Source organism: Ictalurus furcatus, chromosome 13 (assembly GCF_023375685.1).
Source record: "Ictalurus furcatus strain D&B chromosome 13, Billie_1.0, whole genome shotgun sequence".
NCBI classification, from domain to species: Eukaryota; Metazoa; Chordata; class Actinopteri; order Siluriformes; family Ictaluridae; genus Ictalurus; species Ictalurus furcatus.
Window position 1 is genome coordinate 28,365,091 of NC_071267.1, and position 19,796 is coordinate 28,384,886.

At 40.8% G+C, this 19,796-nt stretch overlaps 2 protein-coding genes across 4 annotated transcripts in view; both read left to right on the forward strand.

The window, feature by feature from the left end:
• The first annotated feature begins 369 nt into the window (after positions 1–369).
• Positions 370–8,381, forward strand: LOC128616856 (sphingomyelin synthase-related protein 1). 2 transcript variants are annotated; one of them, XM_053639701.1, is made up of 7 exons: positions 370–404; positions 2,160–2,449; positions 2,687–2,948; positions 3,569–3,664; positions 5,058–5,175; positions 5,392–5,542; positions 5,651–8,381. In XM_053639701.1, the coding sequence occupies exons 2-7, from the start codon at positions 2,164–2,166 to the stop codon at positions 5,953–5,955; spliced, it is 1,218 nt and encodes a 405-aa protein (XP_053495676.1). In that variant the 5' UTR covers positions 370–404; positions 2,160–2,163; the 3' UTR covers positions 5,956–8,381. The 2 variants fall into 2 exon arrangements, with proteins under 2 accessions (XP_053495676.1, XP_053495675.1); XM_053639700.1 differs by having other exon boundaries at positions 371–517.
• A 1,292-nt stretch (positions 8,382–9,673) lies between these two features.
• The window catches only part of LOC128616863 (voltage-dependent anion-selective channel protein 2-like), a 16,944-nt gene continuing 6,821 nt past the window's right edge, over positions 9,674–19,796 (forward strand). The window contains exon 1 of one of the 2 annotated variants that reach the window (XM_053639708.1): positions 9,674–9,775. The gene's annotated coding sequence lies outside the window, so the exon portion shown is untranslated. Of the gene's footprint in view, positions 9,776–16,678; positions 16,920–19,796 lie in introns of those variants that run through there. The other variant, XM_053639707.1, reaches the window with a different exon arrangement.

Here is a 19,796-nt window from a genome sequence, read left to right on the forward strand (position 1 = left end):
AACTGATGCACAGAGGCGAACGTTGTGAACGAATGGAGGGAAACATGCAGTCTCAGTGCGGTTATAATAAACGTAGACACTCTCGGAACATTGCTCGTCCAATCAGATTAGTGAACCAGAACCAGCGGCTGTATAAACAGTCTATTAGTAACCTGCACTCGCAATGAATTCATACGGATGGCTTTAACTTTCGTCCTGTCAACTAACGGGATTGGTTCTAGTTTCTGGGATGCTGTGATGGGGAGTTTGAGTGTCGGAATGTTCTGGATCGCTCTGATCTCACCCCATTTATAGGTGCAATTCTGGGTTCAATCTGGCAACCACTGGGAGGGGATTACTGCAATCTGGCAACCTGCCGACATAAGTCAATACACACACACACACACAGGAAGCAGTGAGAATGGGTGTGTAGTCCTGTATTACAGTGTGTGTGTTTCCATGTCAGTTAGACTGCAATGATTTCTAACACTCCTCTATACCTCCTTTATTTTTAACTCAGACTCTGATCAGAGCCTTGGTGAGTCTCTCTCTCTCTCTCTCTCTCTCTCTCTCTCTCTCTCTCCTGCTGTGAGCTAGCGTTAGCCTGTTCGTTAGCTCTGATTGATTTTCTGATGGATTAAGGTTTTAATTCGTTTTATTTGTCAGTTGAAAGGGAAATTTTCTAAACTTCACTCCCGATCATTGGACATTAAACTGTATCAGCAGCTCGTCTCGTCTTCTAAAGACTAACCTTAACTAACAGACCTGTTTTAGCTCACTACACTAACTAGCTAGCATGGGCTAACGCTGGGCTAACGCTGGGCTAACGCTGGGCTAACGCTGGGCTAACGCTGGGCTAACGCTGGGCTAACGCTGGGCTAACGCTGTAGTGGCTGTGTTAGCATCACTGACTGTTAGCTGTAGTGGCTGTGTTAGCATCACTGACTGTTAGCTGTAGTGGCTGTGTTAGCATCACTGACTGTTAGCTGTCCAGGTTAGCTTTAAATCAGCTTTTATACAACTCATTAAGTGTCGTGGGTTAAAATGAATAAGATTTAAGTTTAGATTAGTTTCCGGTGGTGTAATGATGATTTTTTTTCAGCTTCCGGTGACATTTGTCCTAGTCTGTTAGCTAGTTTATCAGCTAATACACCTCCTGTAGATAACCAATTTATTATTTTATTACTTTATGAGCATGTTACAGGGAAATTATAAATAATATTTAACCAACTGACTTCTATTATGGTTTCTTTAGTCATAATTATGATTAATATTATGTATGATTAATATTAAGTAATATATAATATTATAATATAATAAGTATTTAATATTAAGTAAATATTAAATTAGTAATAATAGTAAGATCAAGCAGTGGCAGTAAAATGTAATGATTATTAATAATAAATTAATAAACTGAACAAAATTATTAAGATGAATATAGGTATAAGTAATAAATTATTAATATAGATTTTTATATGTATAGTAAATATAGGTGAATTTTAACGAGCACTAACAATATTTTTTTCCTTAATTTATATTATTGTTTTAATAATAGTGTTTAATTGTGAGTAATAATAATAATAAATAAGCTTGTATTTTTGTAATGATATCCAGTCATGTACAGTTTTACTGTGTTTCAAACTGAAAGTGTATGTGTGTGTGTGTGTGTGTGTGTGTGTGTGTGTGTTAAATAATTTATTCTGGAATAATAAAGACTTAATGAGAACAAAATAAGAACCTGTTTTCTCTCTCTCTCTCACCATCTCTCTCTCTCTCTGTCTCTCTCTCTCCCTCTCTCTCTCTCGCTCTATCTCTCTCACCATCTCTCTCTCTCTCTCTCTGTCTCTCTCTCTCCCTCTCTCTCTCTCGCTCTCTCACCATCTCTCTCTCTCTCTCTCTCTCTCGCTCTCTCACCATCTCTCTCTCTCTCTCTCTGTCTCTCTCTCACCATCTCTCTCTCTCTCTGTCTCTCTCTCTCTCTCCCTCTCTCTCTCTCTCACCGTCTCTCTCTCTCACCGTCTCTCTCTCTCTCTCTCTCTCACCGTCTCTCTCTCTCTCTCTGAACTTGGCTGTATCTTGTAATTTTGTGTGTAAATATCTTTCTCATTCAGTGTGTGTTTATGATGCTCTGTGTGTGTGTGTGTGTGTGTGTGTGTGTGTGTGTGTGTGTGTGAGTGCAGTGCGATGGCGGGGAACGTGCGCTCCTGGACGGTGAAGCAGGTGGGCCGCTGGCTGCGTGATGAGGGTTTCAGCGACTACGTGGAGCTGCTGTGTAATAAACACCGCCTGGACGGCACCAGCCTCCTCACGCTGACCGAGTTTGACCTGCGCTCGCCGCCGCTCGAGCTCAAAGTCCTCGGAGACATCAAGAGGCTCATGCTGTGTGTGCGCAAGCTGCAGAAACAAAACGCCGACGTGCTGGAGGAGCTTGGCTTCGCTCCCGACACACACTCACCACAGGGGGGCGCTGGTAATAACACACACCTGTGGTATAAAAAGACAGAGTGTAGATTCAGGTGCCGAGTCTGTGGCGCATCTGGGGGCGGGGCTTCACGTTGGTGACCAACCAATGAAACGGCTGTCTTTTTCAAAATTTTCACGTTTTGTTTACGCTGAAATCCGTGCGATGTCGTAGCTGAAGTACTCGAGTGGTATGAGTGCGACACACGATGCTGTTACCATGGCAACGTTTCCGTTCTGTGTTTAGGGGTGGAGTGGCTGTGTAACGGGGACCCGGTGCGGGACCGGGACTGCGTGAGCGATGTTCTCGGAGGTGAACAGTTCTCCTACAGTAACGGGAAGCAGAAGCAGCAGAACCGGCGCCTGGACCCGGAGTACTGGAAAACAGCACTCAGCTCCGTCTACGTCACGCTCGTCTTCGGCTTCACCTCCTTCGTCATGGTGATCGTTCACGAGCGCGTACCCGACATGCGCACCTACCCTCCGCTGCCCGACATCTTCCTCGACAGGTGTGCGTGTGTGTGACCCCTAATGATCTCTCCATTCTGTATATCAGTTACTGTATATATTAGAGGTAGAATTCCTATATTTAAGATATATAATATATCTGCTTATAATATTGTCTATATATATATATATATATATATATATATATATATATATATATATATATATATAAGGCTCCATTTTTGTATTTTTTTGGTAAAAATGTTTAAATTTATATATAATTTTATAGTTATATAGTTTTAGTCATAATTTTTTTGTACTGTTAAAGATTTACTAAATATTTTACTTGCAGTTTAGTCTAAAATTATTAAGAACCTCTTTTATGATGGATTTTAAATAATAAAATAAGAATTAAATAATAAATGAAGAATTCTTATTAAAATGAATGCTGGGAGCATTTATATTAATTCTGAAGACGTTTCTTTATAATGAACGTTTGTGGATTTTGAGGATCACAGTGTGTTTAAGAAGTGATTATTATTATTATTATTGTTATTATTATTTCTGTGTATTTCGAGTATATATTTATATGAGAGAGTAATAGTATAGAGTATTGTGTTCTGTTTGATGTAGAAATCAGTAACTCTGTGTTTTATTGAGTGTTACTGTTCTGTTTCTGCAGTGTACCCAGAATCCCCTGGGCCTTCGCCATGGCCGAGGCATGTGGAGTCATCCTGTGTAGCATCTGGTTAATCGTACTGCTGCTACACAAACACAGGTCTCTCTCTCTCTCACACACACACACACACACACACACACACACACACACACACACACACACACACACGTGTGTATATATATTGGAGCTGCAACAACTAATGGAGAAAATCGATAATAATCGATGGAAATCGTTGTAAGGAATCTCATTATGGGTTAGTTGGTCTGCGCGGCGCGGGGGAGATTTACTCATTACGTTACTTCTGTTCCGAAAACACGCTTCGGAGAGTAAATACTAAAGTCGCGTCCCAAATGAAGTGCTGTACACTTACACTATGCACTGTGTACTACCGTCTAGTGTATGAATTTTAGAAAGGTAATATCATCTCTCATATATCACTAGCGTTTATTTTACTAACCGGAAGTATAAGCCGCTTCCTAGGCGACGGCGCATGACGTCATACGCACGCTAGCATTAGCAGACACCCAGAGTCACTGATAATGACTTTCTTCAGTTTACTTTCTGTCAGCGTTACCTTTTATTCCCAACATGACCTCCGTCTCCATCAGACGGAGGAGAAATCATCACGTGATTGAGGAAGAAAGTCCGCTAAAGCAAGGGGGGAATTTTATATTAAACACCGCGGAGATCAAACAGTGCTGCATGAGGACAAACTTATGTTTATATCCAAAATGCTCCACTGTGTGAAAGGGGCGGGGAAACTGGTGCAAGCTGCTCAGAAGGTTTAGTTTAATTTAAGTTTATTGTGATTATTTTCTGTATTTGTTCGCTTGCAGTGTAACTTCTGTCGTTTATTATAACGGAAGTGACGTGTTAGTAACGAGGCCGCGTTGCTGATCACGTGCGGTGTAGACGCGCTGCTGCAGAGTGTAGCGCGAGTAAGATCTGTAATGTCTAATTAAAACACTATGATCAAAAATAAACAAGTAAAATAATACGTCTAAAACAGTGAGGAACAGAAACCACACGGTGCAGTGAGAGTTTTTATTAATTTAGGACTGTAGATTAATTTAGTGCTTTTTGTGCATCCATAAACATAATGTAAAAATACTTATATTCAGTATAAACAAAAATACATTTTTGTATATATATATATATATATATATATATATATATATATATATATATATATATATATATATATATATATGATAATGTTTAATTAATTATGAAATAACAAACTTACTGTGTGGTTTATATGAATAAAAATGAATTTTAAGATCATTCTGGCTTGGTCGTTATTATTCAGTTCATTCAGATCAGAGTTATTTATTATTTATTAGTAAATAATTCTGGTCTGTAATTGTTTACATAAAAAAATTATTTTACATAAAAAATGATTATTTATATAAATGTTATTTCATTATAAATTATGCATTGAGAAATATTTATAACGGTGTGTGTGTGTGTGTGTGTGTGTGTGTGTGTGTAGGTCTATCTTGGTGAGGAGGTTGTGTAGTCTGATGGGAACAGTGTTCATGCTGCGCTGTATCACTATGTTCGTCACCTCGCTCTCAGTACCTGGACAACACCTGCAGTGTACCGGCAAGGTATATACACTCTCCTCCTGTCTGTCTCTCATCCTGTCTCGCTCTCATCCTGTCTCGCTCTCCTCCTGTCTCTCTCTCCTCCTGTCTCTCTCTCCTCCTGTCTCTCTCTCCTCCTGTCTCTCTCTCTGCCTGTCTCTCTCACCGTGTCTCTCTCTTTGTATAGTGTATCTGGTTTGTACAGTGTGATAGTGTGTGTGTGTGTGCGTGTGCGTGTAGGTGTACGGTGATATGTGGGCGAAGCTGCAGAGGGCGGTGGCGATATGGAGTGGATTTGGGATGACTCTGACTGGAGTTCACACCTGTGGTGATTATATGTTCAGTGGACACACTGTGGTCCTCACCATGCTCAACTTCTTCGTCACTGAGTGTGAGTGTACACACGTAATCACACACACACACACACACGTAATCTCACACACACTGTTAATAATGTAGATGATTATTAAAGTGATTGGTGTGTGTGTGTCTTCTGTAGACACGCCCCGAAGCTGGAACTTCATCCACACTCTGTCGTGGGTGTTGAACCTGTTCGGGATCTTCTTCATCCTGGCGGCTCACGAGCATTACTCCATTGACGTCTTCATCGCCTTCTACATCACCACGCGTCTCTTCCTGTATTACCACACCCTCGCTAACACGCGCGCCTACCAGCACAGCCGCCGCGCCCGCATCTGGTTCCCCATGTTCTCCTTCTTCGAGTGCAATGTCAACGGCCCCGTCCCCAACGAGTACTGCTGGCCCTTTTCCAGACCCACCCTGCTCAGGAGACTCATCCGATAACACACTCTCTCTCTCTCTCTCTCTCTCTCTCTCTCTCTCTGTGTCTCTCTCTCTCTCTCTCCCCCTCACACACACACACACACACACACACACACACACACACACACACACTCACTCACTGATGATGTACATAAAAGACCCTGAAAATGTTTACACCGTATTCACTATCTAGGCTGCATAATCACCATTATCAGTACACTGTGGGCGCGTCTCAAACCACACCCATCCTATTCACTATCTAATCCACTGAATCACTACCAGTGCGGGTGTGTTCTATAAAGCACGTACTTGTAAAGTCAACATCTTCAGTTTGTGCTGCATGACATGAGATTTTTTTGCAGATTGCTCAGGATTAAAGGTGCAATAAGAATAATTATCCACAATATTAAAGCTGTGCTCAGTAGATCTACATGTTAATACATAAAACGTTATGAATTTATGGTAACAAACTAAAATGATACATGACCCAAAAAAACACCCCCCAAAAGTGTAACTGTAGTTTAAATGAGCTTTAAATGAAGAATTCAGGCAGCAGCTGAAATTTTGTACTTTGATACGACAGCTGTGTTGAATTCTAGAGATCTATCGAACACTTATAGACGGAGTCTCCAAGTGTTCTGACGTCTTCAGGACAGAGGGGTTTCTGACGTGCCGTTCGTTTAATAAATAAAAATGTCTAACAGTTGCTGCAGTAGTAATGCGATGAATAAAACACTTCGAGGCATGCTGTTCGAGGAAAGTAATCACATCAGGGCGGTAACGGTAACTCCGCTGTGTATGGTCGCATCTCGGATTAATTTCCTGTGACAGCATGGCGTCAGTTGCTTTATAACTTACGTGATGAATATAGAAAAAAAATATTTCCAAATCAAATACAAAGTTCTTTTATGAGCGTAAAAAAATGCTTCGAGTAATCGCTATAAAAACTGCATTAAAACTCTAAGGGTCGTATTTATTAGTTTGAAATATAAAACGAATGAACAGAATTTTATGTTGTAACGGTTATTTTCCCGTCTCTGGGCCGCAGTTTACATGTAAACAATGTTACTGATTGCACCTTTAATATCAGCTGTAACTCGCAGTGAGCGTTCAGCTGCAGCTCTCTAATGTAAATGTGTGTAAATAAGAACAAACTTTCTAAAGCAATATGAAACAACGCTTCCTCGACTAGTTTACACTCACACTCTTGGCTGAGGTTCATTATTATTATTATTATTATTATTATTATTATTATTATTATTATTGCCGTGTGTCATATGTACGAAGAAAAAAAAACTTCTTTTTTTTTCCCTGTTTCAAAACAAATTTTTATTTTTTCTTGGCCACTAAAACAGTAAACGAACACATTTTTTCCTTATAGATTTACAAAGAATTAAATAGTGACTTGAAAGTGAATGAATTTTTGCATTACTTTAAATAAGAAATAACATTTCCAGAAGGTTTCAGCGTGAACGGAGTCTGAAAACTGAATCTGAAACCATGAAAAACGAACAAAGGAGAAATACGAGCGCTTGTTTGGGTTTTTTTATTTGTGGTTTTAGAGCTAAAACTGTAGAGTTTTTATTTTTAATTCTTAAAAAATGTTACATGTATGAACGTGACATGTACAGACCAAAAATGGTCTTCAGTATTTATTTATATATTTTGCTGTTGGTTTGTTTGTTTGTTTTTTAAGTCAGTTGACCAAACTTATTTAAAATGAAGATTTTGCTTGTCATTTTTTGGTGTAATTGATATTTTCTAGCTTTGCTTTCATAAAACTTGGGTGAAAAATTGCCAAAAAATGTGATGGACAGGTAAAATTTTGTTAGATGCCAACGGTGGGTTTTTTTTTTTTTTTTTTGAACACGTTCTGTAAATAGTAAAAGACGTGTTTATGATCCTGACACTTTACCTTGTAGAGTTTACTAACGTTTACAACTGGACTAAATATCGTACTCGCTTTATTGTTAGAGCTGTTTAGGAAATATCTGGAGTTGTGATCATGTGCCATTATCCATTGCACAGTTATGATGATTTATAATAATGAACACATTTTGAACACGTTAGAGTTTCAGATCTACAGATTAGATTAGATTTCAGATCTACAGCACTACTTATTCCTCAGTGATTTAGCTTCAGTGTCTTTGCTTTAGCACCTTTTCAGTAAAATGGTACTTTCCGCATGTTCTTTGTGGAGAAATCTTAATGTGGGTATGATCCTAGAATGTAATAAGTGATATGTGTAGGTGTGTGTGTGTGTGTGTGTGTGTGTGTGTGATTAATTGTAATTTGATTTCGTTCTCAGAATGGTCCATCCTGTTTATCTGACATTTCTGTACTATATGGCCTGAATGTTTTCTATGCTTGTAAATATGTACGTAATGATGAAATAATTGTGTAGCAAAAAATAAATACGTAGCTACTGTAAGTAACTGCCAACTGACTTTGTGTTTTTGTTTGTTTGTTTGTTTGTTTGTAATGGTTGCTTACTTTTAGTGCGAGTGTTTATTCAAGTGTTCAGTGGTATTGTATGTATTAAACGTTATGCACTTTATAGGATGAAGTGTTTGTGATCCAGAGATGAGGAGATGAGATGGTCTACCAGTTCCTCCAGCTCAGCCTGTGTTTTGGATTGTTTTGTTCTTGGCCAACATTCTTCTTTTGTTTCAGAGACTTTTAAAGTGTCACACGTGTTCTGTTATACGCTAGTCTTAAGGTGATACACCCATCAGTCATAAGATTAAAACCGCTGACAGGTGAAGTGAATAATGTTGAGTATCTCGTTACAGTGACACCTGTCGGGGGTGTGTGTGTGGGGGGGGGGGACCGTCTCCAAAACGGCAGGTCTTCTGGGGTGTTTCCGGGATGCGGTGGTTAGTACCTACTACAAATGGTCCAAGGAAGGAGAAGCGGTCACCTAAGGGTGCCCAAGGCTCATTGATGTGCCAGTCAGAACTGGAGCAATGAAGGTGGCCTGGTCTGATGAATCACGGTTTCTTTTACATCATGTGGAGGCCGGGTGCGTGTGTGTGCGTCGCTTACCTGGGGAAGAGATGGAATCAGGATGCACTATGGGAAGAAAGCGAGCCGGCAGAGGCAGTGTGATGTTCTGGGCAATGTTCTGCTGGGAAACCTTGAGTCCTGCATTCATGTGGATGTTACTTTGACATGTACCACTGACCTAAACATTTCTGCAGACCAAGTTCACCCCTTCATGGTAACGGTGTTCCCTAATATCAGTGTCCTCTTTCAGGATAATGCTCCCTGACACACTGCAAGCATTGTTCAGGAACGGTTTGAGGAACATGACAAAGAGTTCAAGGTGTTGACTCGACCTCCGAATTCCCCAGATCTCAATCCGCTCGAGCGTCTGTGGGACGTTCTGGACAAACAAGTCCGATCCACAGAGGCCCCATGTCACAACTTGCAGGACTTAAAGGATCTGCTGCTGACGTCTTGGCACCGGATACCACAGCACACCTTCAGAGGTCTTGTGGAGTCCATGCGTTGACGGGTCAGAGCTGTTTTGGTGGCACAAGGATAGGGGGACGTACACAATATTAGGCAGGTGGATTTAATGTTATGGCTGATTGTTGTACACATCTGTCAAACTGGTGTGTTTTGCAACCATGAAACAAGCCCTAGTTCCTCAGTATCATGTATCCCATTACCTGCTACTTTATGATCCTTTTCGATTTCCATATCAGAGGACGTGTTGGTGTTGGTGAACCCTTTGGCTTTCCACACTGCTGACTGTCTCCTTCGTGTCTCCTTCTCTTCTCCTCTGTGCACAAATTTCCTGCAGCTTCAGCTAAACCGACCAGCCCGAAATATTCAGGTAGGACCTTTTTAATGATCCACAAATATCTTTATACCGTCTTTAATCCATTCGTATTTCAAGTGCAGTATGAAATGAACAGATGTGATGAATGCTCACGGATGCAGTTGAAGCTGTCGTGTTAGCAGGAAGGTGTTAGCCACCTAGCTTCATCCACCTGCTAGCTCCTCACATTGGGTCAGAGTGTGACTTCATAACGGCTTTTAAAACATTTTTTCATCAACTGTGTTTATAATTGTGTATATTTTATGAGTGCTTTATGACCCACATAGCATTTAGCTAGCTGTTTAATAGACGCTCTGAATGTTAGATTTGTTTACTGACATTGATATTATATATATATATATATATATATATATATATATATATATATATATATACACACATATTATACATTATAATACTATTTATTTTAAATGAAGTTGTATTGTATTGTACAGTTTATAAACCATCAGCAGATTTGTGTTATAATGTGTTATTATCTTTTCTAGCTGGTATTATACTGTAGTGTGTATCTGTAGTATGCTGGATAAACAGGGACAAAATTTTGAATCATCACCAATAATAATAATAATAATAATAATAATAATAATGTGTGCGTTACTTTTTCTGAGGCTCCGCCCACGTTTACACAGATATTACTGAAAACATAGGGTTTTTTTTTTCCCAGTCTGCGATTTCTCCACGCGCACCGAAAACTACGATTTTTTTAAAACAGGTGAAGTTTAGAAATTTCCATCGTGTGGACGTAAAGAATCGACGTTTGCCGTGCACCCTTTTTATGCATAATCATGCAAACTTAAAATAAAACCCTGTATGAGAGAAATGTTTACATCTGGATAAAGTGGAAAAGTTGGTCTGTTATTAAGGAAGAAATATTTGTGTAACAATTTTTTTTTAGTCGATGATGATTAGCGCTGAGAGACAGGACGATATAATCAGATGTAATCAGATATCTAACACCTAACCGGCACTAATCCCTGACAGTAGGGCTGCACAGTTATGGCCAAAATGATAATCCCGATTATTTTGATCAATATTGAGATCTCGATTATTTATCATGATTATTAATTGATTTTAGTGACAGCATATTTTTATTGTACTTTCTCATTTATTAAGTTTTCTCATGCCACAATATAACACACAAGTAGCATGAGAAAACTTGAGCTCGTCAATTATGACAGAATTTAGGAACATAGTGTGAGCCATGACACATTAATTTACCTTCTGATAAACTAAATGTAATATTTTCAGTTCATTTTAGACTGTATGCAAAAAAATAATCGTTAACCTGTTCCACCTTGTTGTGGAAATTAGACAACGCTCACAGACTCGTCTGATGCAGGCTGCATCGGTGTTTCGCTCTACACAACAAAGGAAAAACCGCCTTCGTGTCAACATGGACTTCAGGGTGAAACTTTTCCACGAGCGTCCTCCGGTTTGCTTGTTGTCCAGAAAAGCTGAAAGACTCGCGCAGCCCAGACAGGGACGCCAAATTGTCGTGGAAATTAGACAACACTCGCAGACTCGTCCTCTGAAGATAAAAAGGTTTATTACAGAAAGATGGTTAATACAGGATAGAATAAAGCAGGAGAGAATAATGAGAGTGCTCTGAAGTGCTTGTGCTGAACCACTACTATATATATGAAACGCAGAGCATGACTTAATTCTGTGTACCGATAAGAAGCAGTTTGAGGCAGTTCAAACAGGCTTTGTTTTAGGATCTTGGAAGATGTTTAGATGAACCTTGAACAGAAGAACATGTTTGTGTCTCTGTAAGCAGATAAACATTCTGTACTGATCTCAGATGAATATGACATGGCCTTCTTAGGCGTTATCCTCACATGAGAGAACAAGAACAAAACTATTACAATGTAAAAATGAGTAATTTCCCTCACATTCCCCCATTTTATCATTACAAAATATGATAACTAAAATTAACAGAGAAATTACTATGCTGTGAATACATCAGAACTTCAGCATCCTTTCACCGTTCAACTGCATTCATCATAAAACAGACATAATGAAGGCATTAAGGATGTTTTGCAGATATAAAGTATCCTGTAGTCAAGCAAATTTATTTTAGAGTGAAATGAGAATCGTCATGGTGAAAGGAATATTTACAATAGACGTGAAATGGATGTCAATGGGTCGTCATCGTCGGTGTCGCTGAGAGAATCTGATACCCAGTCAGGTTTAGGATACAAGTCAGGTTGGTCATCATAGGGATCGTAATCAGTCTTTGTCAACATCAGTGTTTGGTCATTAGTGATTTCAACGAGTGTGAGAGACTGCTCCGAACGAGAGAAACAATACAAGGCAAAATGAGCAAGACAAGAAGAATCACCGCACCTATTGGTAGACAGGCGGTTAATATCCATGAGCCCCATCCCCCGAGTACTGAGTTCAGCCAATCAAGCCCGTCTCACTAGTCTGTGGAGGGTTGCGTATCGCAGACCGCACGTGTTCAATGACAGAATAACCATTATGTGTCTGCGTGACGAGGGGACGTGTGACGTTGTGTGGGTAGCACTGATGGTAATGATTCTTATGACGAAAGGCGATACAGAATGGTTTACAGAGGAGGCCAATATCTTGGCATACGGGCTTTTAACTACTAATTGTCGTCCAATCTGCAGCAATAGTCTACTAAAGAACTTTGCGGGTTTATGTGAGACCTATAGAAATCACGTCGCCTTAGGCACTTAGTCCCGTCACCACGATCAGCTAAATACCAAATTTGGGTAAAAGTGTGTGCGTCATGCACTCTTTCTGCTGCAAGGATGTGATTGGCGTGATTGATCATTAAGTCTTCCACCCAATAAACTTCAATATCGCACTTTGGTTTATCTTTCCAGCTTAAGGGTCTATCCCCGGACCCCCAGTGTTGTTGGGAACGGTCCCAGTGATTTGTGAGTTTATTTCTGTGACAGGGCTTACTAAAAGACACCACCTATACCAGGAGAAGGGTGTATGATTAGGAATAGGTTTGTATGTGTGAGTGGATGTGCCATCTTATGATTTGTGTCTAGTCTTCAATAGTAGTCTGTGGTCAGGGAGCTTTGGGGTGTAAGAGGTGCGGTAGCAAAGTCACGTCGTCTAACCTCTGTCCTGTTCACGTTGCTATATAGTACGCACTAATGAAGTTCAGTCCTCCTAAGAGTACAGTTTCTGTATTGCAACATTTTCTCCAAAAACTACATGTCCTTGATTTCGCAGGCTACTAGATACCACTTGGTGTCTTGTGTTGGAGCTTGGAACTAGTGTGAGAATGTGTGTTTGAGTGCAGTGTGTCATGTGTGTGGGTGTGTATATGTACAGTGAGGGAAAGAAGTATTTGATCCCCTGCTGATTTTGTACGTTTGCCCACTGACAAAGAAATGATCAGTCTATAATTTTAATGGTAGGTTTATTTGAACAGTGAGAGACAGAATAACAACAAAAAATATCCAGAAAAACGCATGTCAAAAATGTTATAAATTGATTTGCATTTTAATGAGGGAAATAAGTATTTGACCCCCTCTCAAACAGAAAGATTTCTGGCTCCCAGGTGTCTTTTATACAGGTACCGAGCTGAGATTAGGAGCACACTCTTAAAAGGAGTGCTCCTAATCTCAGCTTGTTACCTGAATAAAAGACACCTGTCCACAGAAGCAAGCAATCAATCAGATTTCAAACTCGCCACTATGGCCAAGACCAAAGAGCTCTCCAAGGATGTCAGGGACAAGATTGTAGACCTACACAAGTCTGGAATGGGCTACAAGACCATTGCCAAGCAGCTTGATGAGAAGGTGACAACAGTTGGTGCGATTATTCGCAAATGGAAGAAACACAAAAGAACTGTCAATCTCCCTCGGCCTGGGGCTCCATGCAAGATCTCACCTCGTGGAGTTGCAATGATCATGAGAACAGTGAGGAATCAGCCCAGAACTACACGGGAGGATCTTGTCAATGATCTCAAGGCAGCTGGGACCATAGTCACCAAGAAAACAATTGGTAACACACTACGCCGTGAAGGACTGAAATCCTGCAGTGCCAGCAAGGTCCCCCTGCTCAAGAAAGCACATATACATGCCCGTCTGAAGTTTGCCAGTGAACATCTGAATGATTCAGAGGACAACTGGGTGAAAGTGTTGTGGTCAGATGAGACCAAAATGGAGCTCTTTGCCATCAACTCAACTCGCCGTGTTTGGAGGAGGAGAAATGCTGCCTATGACCCCAAGAACACCATCCCCACCGTCAAACATGGAGGTGGAAACATTATGCTTTGGGGGTGTTTCTCTGCTAAGGGGACAGGACAACTTCACCGCATCAAAGGGACGATGGACGGGGCCATGTACCGTCAAATCTTGGGTGAGAACCTCCTTCCCTCAGCCAGGGCATTGAAAATGGGTCGTGGATGGGTATTCCAGCATGACAATGACCCAAAACACACGGCCAAGGCAACAAAGGAGTGGCTCAAGAAGAAGCACATTAAGGTCCTGGAGTGGCCTAGCCAGTCTTCAGACCTTAATCCCATAGAAAATCTGTGGAGGGAGCTGAAGGTTCAAGTTGCCAAACGTCAGCCTCGAAACCTTAATGACTTGGAGAAGATCTGCAAAGAGGAGTGGGACAAAATCCCTCCTGAGATGTGTGCAAACCTGGTGGCCAACTACAAGAAACGTCTGACCTCTGTGATTGCCAACAAGGGTTTTGCCACCAAGTACTAAGTCATGTTTTGCAGAGGGGTCAAATACTTATTTCCCTCATTAAAATGCAAATCAATTTATAACATTTTTGACATGCGTTTTTCTGGATTTTTTTTGTTGTTATTCTGTCTCTCACTGTTCAAATAAATCTACCATTAAAATTATAGACTGATCATTTCTTTGTCAGTGGGCAAACGTACAAAATCAGCAGGGGATCAAATACTTTTTTCCCTCACTGTATATATATATTGTCACTCGTGAGCGTAGGTCCTCCTAGAAGCCTCTTGATAGAGAATCACTTTCTAGTCCTCCTGTTGAAGTCCCGTCTTCTCCAGCTCAGTGCTCGGCTCTGGCACTCTCCTGCAGTGGCTCGCACACATCCACGTGGCTCTCTGGCTGGCCTTTACCACGGAGTGAGTGACAAAAAGGATCTAGAATGGCCCAGACCACCGTGGCTTGTTCCACCTGGTCCTGTGGAAGTCCTTGATCATGATCCACTCTCCGGGCTTCAGATCATGCAGCGGACCCGGGGCTGGAGCTGGAAGCGCTGCCTTTACCTGCTTGTGGATAGAGTGCAGAGCAGAGGACAGGGTTGCCCAGTAATTTAACATTGCATCATCACATGCTGCAGCGTCGGGAAGAGGAGCTGTCACAGGTCCAATTCCTGTGTGTGGAGGTCTCCCAAACAGTATCCCAAAGGGGATAAGCCAATCCTAAGCCTGCTTCAGAACAGCATTTGCTCAATCTGTTTTTTTTTAGTGTCCCATTTTCTCTCTCTACCGCCCCACCACTAGCTGGATGATATTCACAGTGCTGCTTTAATTCAATACCCAAATATTCACCCACCTACTTAAGGGCATGGCTCACAAAAGGTGTGCCATTATCACTGGAGATTATCATCACTACCGCGTCTGAATCCTGTTTGGACGTAGGGACGTGGCCTTCTCTACCTTCAAACCTCAACCCACATTATGAGTTGCGCAGACATCGTAAACAAAATGTATTTATTTCTATATTTTTTAGAGTAATTAGATAAACCAATGCTTTATTGCGGCTATCATTACCCCATGCGTCAACTTTGCTTAATATGGGAACATGTATTTAGGGAGGCAAGGGCGGCCTTGTGGGCCTCGCCACACACCATTAATGACGAAACAACCCACTTTACGCCATACAGCCTTTTCCTCTGGCGTTTCCTCGTGCTTGGAGGTCTGAAAGCTGTAAAGAAGGAGTGATTATTTTCTTTTGAGTTTTGGGACCATAGATGCAGCTGCTTGCTTTGCTGCACTGTCCGCTCGAGCGTTTCCTAGGAAAACAGGGTCTAATTTGTTAGTGTGTGCATCACATTTGCATACTGCAATAGTTTTGGGGAGTAGGACTGCGTCCAGCAGCTCAGAGACTCGTTTGTGGTGGGCTATGTGTGTTCCTGAACTCATCGGGAAGTTCCTGTGTCTTCAAATTGTTCCAAAATCATGTACTACCCCAAAGGCATATCTACTGTCTGTGTCGATATTTACTGACTGTCCCTGAGCATGTCTTCATGCGTCTATGAGGGCGTACAGTTCAGCTGCTTGTGCTGAAAGGTTTGAGAGGAGACTTCCTGACAGACCGTCTCGTGTGCGGTCACTACTGCATATCCCACTCGATTTTTACCTGTCTCTGGGTCACATGATGCAGACCCATCCACAAAAAGGATCAGATCTGGGTTTTCCGATGGAACATCCTTCAGGTCGACTCTAGGGGAGCAGAGTTCATTAGTCAGTACAGCACAATCATGTGGTTCCTCATCTCCCTCTGTTAGAAGGGGAGTAGCAAGGTTAAGGACAGTACATCGTTTTATAGTGACATTCGGCAAATGTATCATGTACTGCTGATATGATGGAATGAGTCAGTGGGGCATGCCACTTAATAACTTGCGCTTCTTAATAAGTACTCTCTTTACTTATTTATTGCTCGAACAGGATTCTTTCCATTAGCAAATATTTTTACCTTTATTATTTCTCTCTGTATATATACACCCGTCGTTATATATCTTAGTTTTGAAGCTGTGATCTAAGAAACACCAGTCTCTCTGCCGTCACAGAGGCGAAGTTCCTGGAACTTCTTATAAGAAATTGCTCCATGTAATACTTCTCTCAATGTAATACGTGCATTTCTTATATCATTGACTCCCTTTCACAGAGACAGCAATACACTATGACTTCATAAATTTCTAATTCTAATTCTAAATTCGTGATGATTCCTACCAGTCAGTGGTGAGGCTTCATCGGTCTTTTGCTCTACACAACAAAGGAAAACCCGCCTTCGCGTCAACACGGACTTCAGGGTGAAACTTTTCCACGAGCGTCCTCCGGTTTGCTTGTTGTCCAGAAAAGCTGAAAGACTTGCGCAGCCCAGCCAGGAGACGCCAAATTGTCGTGGAAATTAGAAAACACTCACTGACTCGTCCTCTGAAGGTAAAAAGGTTTATTACAGAAAGATGGTTGATACAGGATAGAATAAAGCAGGATAGAATAATGAGAGCGCTCTGAAGTGCTTGTGCTGAACCACTACTATATATATATATATGAAACACAGAGCATGACTTAATTCTGTGTACCGATAAGAAGCAGTTTGAGGCAGTTCAAACAGGCTTTGTTTTAGGGTCTTAGAAGATGTTTAGACGAACCTTGAACAGAAGAACATGTTTGTGTCTCTGTAAGCAGATAAACATTCTGTACTGATCTCAGTGACATGACATGGCCTTCTTAGGCGTTATCCTCACATGAACAGAACAAGAACAAAACTATTACAAAGTAAAAATGAATAATTTCCCTCACAACCTTGTAAACAAATACAGTTCAGTGTTTGAAGTCTGCTCCTCTTAAATATATTTAAAGCTACACTATTAGACATTTCCACTGTCATGGTTCTGGGCTGGAGTCAGTTCTCGAACCGCTCTGTGTATATTGTGTAGCTATCTGAATAATCTCATATAGGATGTGATTGGGTGAGTTCATTTACCCGTCACATGCAAAGCGCTTTAGTTTAATGGTGTTCATTACTGATGCACCGATCAGGATTTTTACAGCCGATACCGATCCAGATACCAATCTTTTTTTATTTAAGCTTTAATCAGGAAGTCTGTCATAAACAGTTAAATGTAAGCTCTCTGCTCATGGTCACTGTTAATTAAATTAAAATAATAGCATCAAATATTTATTTTTAAATATCTTTTAAACAATAGAGTCCTAATTAAAAGTAGACTAACACAAACATGATCCATATTAGGAAAAAGGCTAATAGACTTCTAAGGAGATAGCGAACTAAGCTTAATGTCAAATTTATATTAAATGCAACCCATAGTAATTAAACATTATTTCATTTCTCATTTTATTCATATTTTATATAATTATTATAATATCTATTTTTTTTTTACATTAAATGATTTATTTATAACTGAGCACATTTTCTGTCTTTACATTTTAGTAGTTTTATTTTTGTTTGTTTATCAGTTTTAGATCGGTTCCCCAGTACAGTGTCCATGTCTGCTGATAATGTTGTGTTTTGGGGGATTAAATCAAAACATGGAAACTGGAGTTTACTTTTCTGGTGATATTTGGCAACCCTGAGTTTAAATGAAGTGAACAGAGTTGTGTGTTAGAGTTAGTGAAAAGAGTGAATGGAGAGAGACAGAGTACTGTGTGTTTACAGACTGAACAGTTATTATATAGATTATGATTAGTGAGGAATTATTTAATAAAGAATTTTGAATTAAACCCACCTTGTAGCGTTAGCATTATTATTAATTTACTCCGCGCGAAGCCGCTGTGTCTATATGAGCAGCTGCAAGTTCAGGTCATTTTGCGGGATCAGTAAAAGATGGCGGTTTGTGAGATCGGGAAATTGAAGCAGATGATGTTCAGTTTTACTCGTCATCATAATGGCTTCTCTGCAGTATTTACACACTTGTTCGGTTGACTGAGGAGATGAAAAGCAGTGTGAAAGTAACTGTTGCGCGGTGTCGATGCATTTTGGACTTCCTGTAGTTTTTATTCCGATTGTATTATACAACTCTGAACCGGGCACTCGCACCGGTGTGAATAAATATTTATTCACAGTCGCACAAAATTCTTTTCAGTCACAAAGGCGAGTGAAATGGTCGCACTGTAGAGCCCTGAGTTTATCTGCAAAGTTTTTTCCTGTTCAGTGTGATGATGTTTAATGTCCCCGGCAACCTCTGTAGTGTCATTTAGCATCATGTTAATGTCATGATTTCCCCTCCCACTGGAGCTCGAAGCAAAGCTGGCAGCTCGAACACTCAAATGCTAACTCTGTTTCCGGGTTTTGGCATTACAAAATGACGTCATCCCTGCGCCACTCTATGGTGATTGGCTGTAAGTGTAGGAAGCACTTGGTTTGATCTGCAGCGGAGTTTTCTATGAGTGGAGGACGAACTTTAAACATTAATATTGCAGTCGATCATTTTCATGTAATCGTGGGCCGTCAAAATCCTAATCGCGATCGATATTCGATTAATTGTGCAGCACTACCTGACAGGCTGGGAGATCACTATTTTTTGGGGAAGGAAACCAGATTTTAAAAATAAATAAATTAGTGAAGACAGCAGCAGACCGTTTATAAATAAATTCCTCACCGTGTGATCACAAATCAGAAAAAAACCCAGGAGATATTATATTATTTATAGGATTTATATAATATAATAGTGTTTATATTAAAGAATGTAGAACTGAACTGAATGAAAAGAAAACTAGAAATTCTGGGGAAATGATCGCTTTACACTTTAGCACTTCATTAGGAACACCTGTACACCTGCTGATTCATGCAATTATCTACTCAGCCAATCACAATACATAAAACCATCTCCTGGGGTTTTCACACACAACAGTTTGTAAAGTTCACACAGACTCTGTGCAATAAAGAAAAAACATCCGGTGAGGGCAGTTCTGCTTTATTGATGAGAGGTCAGAGGAGACAGTCGGAGGAGACGGTCGGAGGAGACGGTCGGAGGACACGGCCGGAGGAGACGGTCGGAGGAGACGGTCGGAGGACACGGCCGGAGGAGACGGTCGGAGGAGATGGTCGGAGGAGGTGGACGGAGGAGACGATCGGAGGACACGGCTGGAGGAGACGGTCGGAGGAGATGGTTGGAGCTGACAGAAAGGTTACAGTAACTCCAATAAGCACTCTGTATCATTGTGGTGAGCAGAAAAGCATCTCAGAAAGCACAACACGTCAGACATTGAGGTGGATGAACAGCAGAAGACCACGTCGGGTTCCTCTTTCAGGCACAGGCTCACAACACTGGACAGGTGAAGATGGGATAACGTCAC

What these genes read in the sequence shown, in the direction of transcription:
- LOC128616856 (XM_053639701.1), top strand. Translation starts at nt 2,164, where the DNA reads ATGGCGGGGAACGTGCGCTCCTGGACGGTGAAGCAGGTGGGCCGCTGG. An exon ending in CCCGACATCTTCCTCGACAG is followed by an intron (nt 2,949 to 3,568) that starts GTGTGCGTGTGT and finishes CTGTTTCTGCAG; the next exon opens with TGTACCCAGAATCCCCTGGG. An exon ending in CTGCTGCTACACAAACACAG is followed by an intron (nt 3,665 to 5,057) that starts GTCTCTCTCTCT and finishes GTGTGTGTGTAG; the next exon opens with GTCTATCTTGGTGAGGAGGT.